The 10,823-nt window shown below is 41.9% G+C and overlaps 2 protein-coding genes across 2 annotated transcripts; both read left to right on the forward strand.

Moving 5' to 3' along the window:
- The first annotated feature begins 2,797 nt into the window (after positions 1-2,797).
- LOC130137185 (putative ATP synthase protein YMF19) lies at positions 2,798-4,430 on the forward strand. The gene has a single exon (XM_056307950.1). The coding sequence runs from the start codon at positions 3,777-3,779 to the stop codon at positions 4,254-4,256; it is 480 nt and encodes a 159-aa protein (XP_056163925.1). The 5' UTR covers positions 2,798-3,776; the 3' UTR covers positions 4,257-4,430.
- Positions 4,431-5,682: 1,252 nt separating this feature from the next.
- LOC130137184 (cytochrome c oxidase subunit 3) lies at positions 5,683-6,765 on the forward strand. Its single transcript, XM_056307949.1, has one exon. It carries the CDS (start codon positions 5,683-5,685, stop codon positions 6,556-6,558), a length of 876 nt encoding a protein of 291 aa, XP_056163924.1. The 3' UTR covers positions 6,559-6,765.
- The last annotated feature ends 4,058 nt before the right edge of the window (positions 6,766-10,823 follow it).

Consider the following 10,823-nt stretch of genomic DNA (forward strand, 5'->3'; position numbering starts at 1 on the left):
TATAGAGTTGTTGGGAAATGAAAATGACATAACCTCTTTCCCCTTTTCGATTTGAGACTATGTGGCTTTCCCACCCTTCCTTCAAAAACTTTTTTAAAGAAGCCTGGGACGGCTCTACTCCTTACAGTGCTACACTACAAACTTTCATATAAAAAATAAAAAAATGGAACAGATAAGTGTTTGGTGATCTTTTTAACAGGTTTTGAAATATCTGGTTCGACAGGACCAGGAGATAAATTCGTCATCCTACCTAAGCGAAGTAGAGCAGCACTTGAAGCGAAAAGCGGTCTTTAGCGAGGAAAGCCTAAGCCTTTTCCTTATTGGAGCCTCTTCCTGCCTTACTTATCTATTGATTTACCCTCAAAAGGGCTCGATTGAGACAGAGAGGAAAGATGCGAATCGGCCAAAAGGCTTATTCCGCCAAGCAAGGAGCGAAAGGCTTGATCTGATCGCACTGTTATATAAAATAAAAGACTTCATTCTACTCTAATTCACCGCTAGCGAATTGAATTTATAGAAAGGTTATAGTCGTCTCTCTATCCGCAATGGAGAAAAAAACTTTGATAGAGGAAGGATGGGAAGCAAAAAGACTACATTGTATATAAGAAAATCTTAGTTTTCTTTTTCACTTTTATTCGTAGATAGATGTGTGTTTGAGTTATCCATATTAAATTATATTCTCAAAGGGATGATATGATAAAAGATTATGTAGATAGCAATCCAAATCCAAAGAAGGAAGTGAAGAGCAGATACGAACATATCTAAATAAAAGACAACAGACTTTAACAGAAAGACGAGAGAGAAGGGAAAAATAAAAGCGAAAAACTTTCCAGAGGGAGGAAAAACCTTACAGAGGAGACATGGTAGGCGATTGGGAAGCCGGTGTTCTTACTCTAATTTCTAGTTCTAGACACTGAGAATGGAAGACCAGCGACCAGTAAAGCCGCTGGAGAAGTGTTTGAGGCAGAAGGTATCCATTGATGCACCTTTAGTTTAGCATCCACTTTTGTGCTCTGACGGCTCAGCACGAAGATGCTTACGAGACGCTACTCGGAAAACATTAGCGACAGGCGGCCAGAGTTGGGAAGGATTGGGCAGCAAGCACACAGTCGATGAAGTAGATCCGGCCTAGGGTGACCCTGCACTTTCAAGATGGATCGAAGGAGGAAGCCGCCGAGACGTCAAGTTAAGATTCCAGCGGCGAGTAAGACCATCAGAAACCGATGATGAGGATTCAAGACAAGACACAAACAATACAAGAGATAGATGAAGTCATCTGTTTGCAACACGACTTGGGAAACGTTTTTTGATGAGCAGAAGTCGCACTCAATTCGATTCTTATTTAACTACTAGGTTCATAGTTATGTATGAATCTCCTCAGATTCGTGCAAACTCCGCTCCGTACATTCCGCTCTCGCTCTCTCTGGGGATTCTTCTTCCGGCCCTTGCCACCTCTACTTCTCTAAGAGCAATCACAAGCGGAATGTCGAGTGTGAAATTGTATTGAGTTGGTCTTTCTTTTTATGGAAAGGGTATACTCCTCATTGTGGTCCCCGAAACTCTCATTTTGATAGGCCAAGGGGCGTAGCGATCTCCGAAAGTGAATAAAGTAGAAGTGCAGTAGATGCAGAGAAAAGTCTGCTTAATCTTCTGTCTCTTTCCTGTGCTATCAATAATGAGGAAGAGCCTTTGTTGCAGTGCTTGTTTTCAAGGAGTACTTGGTTTATCGCTTCGCTCGGCTTCGCTTGCTACTAGCTTCCGCCCTCTCTCTTTTTTAGAAAGGTCCTTAACGGCTTCTAGAAAGAAGGCTTATATAACTACTATGAAAAGCATCGAAAGAGACTTCCGTATCTACATTATTATCAATGGCACAGCACATCTGCTATCTATGAAGATAAGCTCCGCCGCATTCTCATTCTAAAGTAAGGCCAAGGACTCTTTATTCCCCCATTGAATCGAGACTGGCAATGAGATCAAAAGAAAGAAAAATGAAATCGTTTGATCGAAAGTCTATGTTAATAGAGCTCTCAGATGCGGGGAATCGATGCAGAGTTGGCACTACTTCTGCTCTTGCTAGCTAGGGGATTCATCTCTATCAATTCCTTTTGAATAAGGGGGAATACGAGAAGGGATTACTTGCTAACGTTTTTCCTACGTCTTTTTGTCCTATTCTGGGCATCCATATGTGTCAAACTTGGTTATCCAAATTGGAAATATTTTTATACAACAGGAGTAGGACTTTCCGGGAGTGACTATCTCGTAGGAAAAAGCAAGACCCTCATAAGGAGAAGTAAGAATGGCACCTGAAAAGCAATGATGGAAGATGGATCTATGATGATCAACAGCTAAAAAGGATGGTTATACAATTACGAAAGTGCTAGTGAATAGACTCAAGCCGCTGCTTCCCTTGGCTCTGTCTCGTTTTGCTCCGGGCAGACAGATAACTTAAACTAATCATGCAGTACAGGAGATTATAGACTGCCCATGAAAAGGAAAAAAAGAAGAAGAGGAATGCTAGCCAAAGAAATCGAGTTGGAAAAAGCTTACGACAGGCTGCAGTAGACCTTTATCCATGACACTCCCCAGGCAATCCAACTCCCAGGTAACCGTCTGCCTTTGATAATGGAATGTATGAGATCTTCTTCAATGGGGATTCTTTTTTTTTTGTGTGAAAAGACAGTTTTTTTTTCCAACGAAAGGAATGAGAATGAAGAACGAGAGGAACGAAGACTGAAAGGTACGAGTTGCATACGTTACACGAGATAGATAGAGGAGCGTAGTACTTGTAGCGAGTTCAAGTTAATATCGTATATAAAGAAAAGATACCTTTTGCCTTTCTCTTTCTTCATTTAGAAAGTTGATCGAGAAAGCCTCTGCCCAATAGAACCTAGCCTGGGAGAGGGGTCATCCTCGCCAGTGTGGACCGAAAAGGTCTCGCGAAGCCGGTCACCATATGGTCTAAGTCCTTCTCTAACTTGAAGAGCAGAAAGCAATACTTCTTTCAGTAGGGGAGATAAAGTTATTTTATTGTCTTGTTTTTACTCCGAAAATCGAATTTCTTTTTGAAGTCCTATATTCTATATATTCTTTTTCTTTCAAAGTTCTTCGTTCTTATAGATGTGATACCAATCTAACGATTGCCCCTAAAAAAGTTTTCTTTTCTTCCGTTTTTTCTCTTGCTACCCTTTTTTGATTTGATCGAAAATCCTGCTTTGCATTTCAATTCCCATTCTTTTCGTTGGTCAACAGCCAACCCAAATTCTTTCTATTTCATAACTAGTCCTACAGGAAGGAATCTCTTTCTTTCCGGGAAATATATTTGGAAGATATTTGGAAATGGCACCCATAATGGATAGGGTAACTGATTTCTTGTTCCATCATTTTTGGTATACTTATACCATGATTTTGTTAACCGGATATTTACTTTTTTATGGGATGAGACTGTATAGAGTTATACTCGAGGGGATTATCAAGAATCCCGGTCGAGTCAGAAGTTTCGAATACAGTTGGTGGGGGGTGCGAATTTACTTTTTTTAAAAAAGGGAGGCCAGCGGAAAAGATAAGGAGGAGTAGTTGATAACGTCTGTATTTAGGAGCGATCTGTTCATCCAACTCGAAAGATCGTAAGAGAAGAAAAAGTGACTTTTCTTCATACGCCCAAAAGTCCCATGCTTTCCGTTGGTCAACAACCAACCAAAGCTCTATCTAATTCTTCACTACTCGTACAGGAAGGACTCTCTTTCTTTCCGGGAATTTGATTCAAAAAGAAATCTTACATGCCTCAACTGGATAAATTCACTTATTTTACACAATTCTTCTGGTCATGCCTTTTCCTCTTTACTTTCTATATTGCCATATGCAATGATGGAGATGGAGTACTTGGGATCAGCAGAATTCTAAAACTACGGAACCAACTGCTTTCACACCGGGAGAACAAGATCCGGAGCAAGGACCCAAACAGTTTGGAAGATATCTTGAGAAAAGGTTTTAGCACCGGTGTATCCTATATGTACTCCAGTTTATTCGAAGTATCCCAATGGTGTAAGTCCGTCGACTTATTGGGAAAAAGGAGGAAAATAACTTTGATCTCGTCTTTCGGAGAAATAAGTGGCTCACGAGGAATGGAAAGAAACATATTCTATTTTATTTCAAAGTCCTCATATAGCACTTCTTCTAATCCTGGATGGGGGATCACTTGTAGGAATGACATAATGCTAATCCATGTTCCACACGGACAAGGAAGCATTGTTTTTTAATTTCATTCTAACTTGGTTGTTCGGTGGCCTCATAGAATCAGGTATGCACTTGATCCTATGAAGAAGTTCTTCACAGGGGTGGATTTGGACGAGTTCGAAAGAACTGTTGGTCCAATTCTACCTTCTGTTGAAGAGCTTGGAGTGCCACCTATGACTGGAAAACTAGGTTGCTCGGTTGAAGGAGGAGGCAAAAGGCGGATTTTCCCCATTGGAAACTAGATCAATCAGAGGTTCTTATTGGCTAGCTTCATTGCAACAAATGAAAAGGATACCAATGTTAATCAAGAAGCTCCTCTTGATCGATTAGTTGGCAATAAACACTGCTTCTCTTTTGACTTAAAGTCGGCCACTGATAGGTGGCCTTTAGTCTTTCTGTTTGAAGTGATGCAGTATTTATTCGATAGGTCGTTTGCTTGTGCTGTTGTTAATTCAACATTAGCATGCAACATATTTGAGGTACACTTTGTTAGGAATCCGAATTCAAGGGTCTCGTTTGTTGCCGGACAACCTCTCGGTTATCATGCCTTATGGCCTTTATTTGCTTCACATCATATTTTGGTGTGGTATTGTGCAGAAAAGGTGTATCCGGGATTGTACTTTGACAAGTATGCTGTACTCGGTGATAACATTGTCATTGCTGATCAGGCTGTAGCCAAAGTTTATGAGGAATCTCTCCAAAATTTTGGTCTTTCTATTTCATATCAGAAATCCCTCATTTCGGAGAGTGGTTCAGCTGAGTTTGCAAAACGGTTTAGGGTAGAGTGTCAAATTGGAGTGTGGACTTAAGTCCTATCTCGATTCGATCTCTACTCAATGCCCATCACCCTTGGGGTGCTATGGCAATACACTTGAAATATCGGGTTAAGAGGTTATCAACTCTTGCTCGTATATCAGGTTGTAGTTTTAAGCGTCTCGACTGGACCATCATAGAAAGGCCCACATTGAGCGCATTCTTCATATGTGGACCAAAACTTCTTTACCACTGGATTTGTGGTTAGGAAGAGGTTTTCCTCTCAACCCTTATCTCAAAGGTGTGCTTTTCGCTTCCAGTTACCAGAAAAGGGACCTTCGCCCAAGCCGAGCCACTAGGAGAGTAAGCCCTTCCCACGTGTCAAGGTGAATAAATGAATAATGCAGCCTCAACCAGAGAGATCAACCTTCGATTTTTATTTTTTTTAGGCCGCCGGCGGCGCAGAACGCACTAATCCGCGACCAGCTTCCGAAACCGAACTGAATGGAATTGTTACTTTCCAAAAATGCTTGCTGAAAATCCAAGAAAGAAGGTCCATTTTCCCACGTAGTTCGTCGGTCAAACCAACGATTCTCTTCTCAAAGGTTTAGAGAGATCTTTTTCTAGTTAGACTTCTATCAATACAATGAAAGAACCATCCCTTCCTATTTGTTTGTCCTGTCAGATAGAAAGAAAATGAGACCCCAAAGAGCCCTTACTTTAGGGAGTGGGGGTGAAGGGGGGGGTTTACATACAACTGAGGCAAAGTGGTTTATGATTGAATCTCAGAGGCATTCTTATCATTTGGTAGATCCAAGTCCATGGCCTATTTCGGGTTCACTCGGAGCTTTGGCAACCACCGTAGGAGGTGTGATGTACATGCATCCATTTCAAGGGGGTGCAACACTTCTCAGTTTGGGCCTCATATTTATCCTATATACCATGTTCGTATGGTGGCGCGATGTTCTACGTGAATCCACGTTGGAAGGACATCATACCAAAGTCGTACAATTAGGACCTCGATATGGTTCTATTCCGTTCATCGTATCGGAGGTTATGTTCCTTTTTGCTTTTTTTCGGGCTTCTTCTCATTCTTCTTTGGCACCTACGGTAGAGATCGGAGGTATTTGGCCCCCAAAAGGGATTTGGGTTTTAGATCCTCGGGAAATCCCTTTTCTTAATACCCCTATTCTCCTTTCATCCGGAGCTGCCGTAACTTGGGCTCATCATGCTATACTCGCGGGGAAGGAAAAACGAGCAGTTTACGCTTTAGTAGCTACCGTTTCACTGGCTCTAGTATTCACTGGCTTTCAAGGAATGGAATATTATCAAGCACCCTCCACTATTTCGGATAGTATTTATGGTTCTACCTTTTCCTTAGCAACTGGCTTTCATGGTTTTCATGTGATTATAGGTACTCTTTTCTCGATCATATGTGGTATTCGCCAATATCTTGGTCATCTGACCAAGGAGCATCACGTTGGCTTTGAAGCCGCTGCATGGTACTGGCATTTTGTAGACGTGGTTCGGTTATTCCTATTTGTATCTATCTATTGGTGGGGAGGTATATGAAGGAACGAATAAATGGATTGAGGAATGAGAGCTCGAAGACAAAGAGAACCGGGCTTTTCCAAAGAATGACTGCAGCTTTACCACTCCCTTTGATTCTCATATACAAAAAGGTCTTTTCCACTTTCCTATCAAATCTCTCTCTATTCTGGCACATAAATAAAGGGATCGAAGAGATTATGGCAGATCATGTTCACCAAGAAATGACCCGCAATTTGATCTTGGTCTATTTGAGATTGTTCCTTTTAATCGTAATCAAAGATGTTTTCTTGTCTCTCGTTTTCTTTTCCGAACAAATCGAAGAACCTAATGGATCGAACTCAAACATCAAACCGTCTGTTATATCTATTAAAGAAAAGAATTAACCCATGTCAACAGTAAGAAATAGGTCAGAATCATACCCGCTATTCCTGGGATTCTGTAATCAAAAACCCGGCAATCTCCCATCTCCGAATGGCAAAAAGTTTTCAAGGCACTCGTTAGGCCTTAAATCTTCTATATACTAGCAAATCCGATTCTCTGTCAAAGAAATGGATGTTTTCCCCTTGGCTTTCAGTCCTTTTCCCTGTGTACTTCAATTAGGGCAAACTTACTTTACGTGATGTCACAATTCGATTAGAGCTAGCTCGACCAGCCCATCCTAACATTTCTTTTCTTCGCTGATTCATTCATTCGCTTTTTTGGGTTTTTTTAGAAAGCCAAAAGTATAAACCAGCTGACACCTCCTCTTGTAAAAAATGTCTCGCAGACTCCTAAACTCTACCAAAAAACTTCTCCACCACCATTTCAGCCCCTTTTATCAGCCTCAAACGCCCGCCGCCCCCAGTGATTTAGGTATAATTAGGCGGTTTGGGATCAACAGGATTGACTGATTTCGCGACCCCGCAAATCGACTCCCTATAAAGAATTTGTACATCGACCGGTCCAACAACTTCTGAATCTACTACTGAATCCCAATCACGAGGCAAGAGCCGCTTCTCTCTTTTCTATTTCAGTGCCCCATAACATAATATATGGGGGTATAAAAGGATAGGTAAATAGTATGGCTAATACTAAAGGTCGGTGATGTAATGAATAATCCGAGTCAAGCAATCTTAGAATAACTAACCCAATATTTCATACACCAGTGCAGTCTCAATATGGGAGGCAGAAAAGTAAAAAAAGAGACTCCAAATTTGGCAAGATCCAAATTGGTTGTCCACAAGTAAAAGTATAAATAATAATTGTTCGATTTATTGCGTATCTGAATGAATATAAAAAGGGAACCTTTCCTTTTAACTAGCGAAGGCATCTAAAATAATGAAAGGCAGTCTTTTACTTGGCTGTCGTGGTCGTGGCTAAATTTGCTTTCATGGGAATGGATTAAATAAAGACTTAGCACAGCTCCTCTTTCTCTCTTGATCCATGGAGGTTACAAGGGCTTACTTCTGATTCGGATGTCTCAAAGGGATTGTTAGGGCTGGACGAGCCTATACTATTTTATTTTAGGATATAGAGAAATTCAAAGGTTGCCAATGAGAGCTGCAAAGGAAAGAGTATAAAAAACTATTTAAAGTCTTAGTCCAAGGTGGAAGGTAAAAGTAGGAAAAAATAGAGCCCAGTACCTTTGTAAAGGCGTTAATGCTATATAAGAGCGACTTCAATGAGATCCCATCTTGAGTTGTTTACACATCTCCCGGGCCAGTGGAGAGAAAGAGAGTGATGAAGAGATCAGCTTCACTGTAAAATGCAGGTAGAAAAAGTAAGTAAAAAGACTGAATCTTCACTTCCTTTCATAGGAAGGTAGGTCCCTACGTCTTTTTTATTAGATGTAAAAGTTTAGTGCTTACTCGCCCCTTGCTTTATTTCTTTTTTAAAAAACTCTCTACTCTCTATTTCAGGGTTCAGGGAGGGAGAGTTTTTTTGAGTGAGATCCGTTTATTTCGAAGCCATTGCTCCCCTCATTACTTTAACACTCCAGTCTCTCTAGCTCCTTGGCTCTAGTACTCTAGTTATCGCTCCTGCGTATGTAGCTCGTTTGAATATGGTCTCTCTTAGGTTAGGGGAAATTTCTTTGATATAATCGATTTCTTAGAGATGAAAAGCAATTCTTCATACCTGGTCAGATATAGGTCAGGTCTATTTTCCCGCTTTCCTTGGACAGAAGGACTGGCATGCATACATATGCCTTTTTTCTTCTTAAAGATTGAAGTATAGATACTATCAGAAGAACGGATTATTGAAAGCGGCTGATATAGATATTGAATTGTTAGATTAACCCGTGTTAGTTCAACCTGATCTCCATCCCACTTCTACATTCATAGCTTGAAAAAACGAATCAGATCTTTATATACGAAATTATCAATCAATGCTATCAACGGTCGCCTCTTTCAGTTGATCTTCCACAAAGAGCTCCTTCTTTAACAGCTTTTTCTACCCGATCGCAGAAGCTTCTATATCCACTAAGAGCGAAATCCGTTTGAGTAGAGCAGGGCCTTAATAAGGGCGACTGATAGGTAGGTAGAAGAGAGAAGGGGCGCAGCGAGGCAGAGGATAGGGAAGTAGGGGGAAGGGAAGGCAAAGACTAGCGTAGCGTCTTTGGGAAAGATCGGACCAATGATCACACTTTCTTCTAACTGGAAGACTTTTGAAGTCCAAGATGAGAAAGTCTTCCCCCTAAACCAAGACAGCGCCCTACTAAAGAGGAGGAGTCCGTTATGGATTCCCCCCCGTACCCCAGAAAAAGTCTTTCGTCGAGTGGCGCGATCATGACAAATGTCTTTGCTAGCTTTATTGATGGCTCTAAAAAAGCTGACGATGGAAAAACTTGGTTCATAGGACACCGTATGATAAAGCCATCGCTAGCAAAGCAAGTCGGTATATGGCTAAAAGACCGCCCGTCACAAGATCGATTCCAATCCGATAAAGCCAGACTGCTCCTTGTAAGGAACCCTTGGAGCCAAGAATAGAAGACATTGACTATTGGAGTGAATTCCAACTGCCCGAAGAATGTAAACTATCGCTTACGGATTAATTCGTACCCCGGCGAACAAGCAGATCGTAAGCTAAAGATCCAAAAGTTTGCAAGAACCGACCTAGAATTCTCGATGCGATGGTCTTTTCTGCCTTGAAATGGCCCCTTCAACCATAAAGAAGATCGAGTCTCTTGGATGAAAACTCTACCAAAGCAGGAGCACAAGTCCGCACCTTACCTCTAGTTGAATGGCTTGGTCTTCAGTCTACCACCTAGCTATGGCCCAATCTAAACGAGCCTGCACGTGATAGAAGGGAAGGTAGAGCCGAAATTGTACGACGACACTGCCGAGCCAGAGAATTCTAGCCCTTTCATCGTGCTGACCTATTGACCCGGATCCAGCTGAAAAGAGCACAGCGCTTGGGGAGAAGAGACGAAGCGAGCCGCTAAAGTATGGCCCATCTCTTTTTCAGCCCTCAGGGAAAGGTTTGATATCGAGTCTTACACCAACCCATCGTGTGTGGAGAAAACTCTAGCTTCCGTAGCAGGAGCGCTTCGTAGGTTAATCGCCAATCGGATAATAAAAAGGGTATCTTCTGAGATCGCTTCGACTGATCACACTAGAAAGTAAGTGTGCGCTTTAGAAGGTTTTTCCTTTCACGAAAGGGCGGTAGATGATACATTTTGATTGACCCATAACCGCCGATCGGCGAAAATGAATTCCTTCTATGATCTTAGGAGCACTCCCAGGCCCGACACAAATAGTTTTACCCCACGACAGCGGAAGCAGATTCAGAGGTTGAATCCGTCTTGTCATATCTCTTCCTCCTCTACTACTGGTATTTGCCCCCCTTATGCAACCAACATAGGGGGCTGCAACTCGGGTGCATCGAAGAATCTGACTGGTGATTCTTCACTTCTTTCAACTCTTTGTTCTCCATCTAAGTTCCTTATTGTTTCAACTGCAAACTCCGAACAATTCCCTCTAGCTAGTCTTGGTACTCTCTCTCGTTATCATCGAATATGTTCTGCTCTTTTTAATCTTCCCGCTCTCTCAGTGAATCTTCTTTCCGGTTTGAAAAAAAAAATGTTTCTATTCACTTCTCTCCTACCTCCTGTCTTGTACAGGATCATGCGAGAGGGGCCCTATGGAGTAAGGGGATTGGGAAGTCTCCGATTCAGTAGGCGTCTCTGGGGGAGCAGCAAGATGAGCCATGTCTGACTGTCGACGAGAGTTTGCATTCTGCCGCTTGTGAGAGTCTGCAATCATGTGACCCGCCTTCTTGCAATAGTGGCATATGATTGCAGACATGTC

The sequence above is a fragment of the Syzygium oleosum genome, unplaced genomic scaffold (assembly GCF_021117445.2).
Source record: "Syzygium oleosum isolate NSW1041296 unplaced genomic scaffold, Sole_v2.1 Sole_v2.63, whole genome shotgun sequence".
NCBI lineage: Eukaryota > Viridiplantae > Streptophyta > Magnoliopsida > Myrtales > Myrtaceae > Syzygium > Syzygium oleosum.

What these genes read in the sequence shown, in the direction of transcription:
- LOC130137185 (XM_056307950.1), top strand. Translation starts at nt 3,777, where the DNA reads ATGCCTCAACTGGATAAATTCACTTATTTTACACAATTCTTCTGGTCA.
- LOC130137184 (XM_056307949.1), top strand. Translation starts at nt 5,683, where the DNA reads ATGAGACCCCAAAGAGCCCTTACTTTAGGGAGTGGGGGTGAAGGGGGG.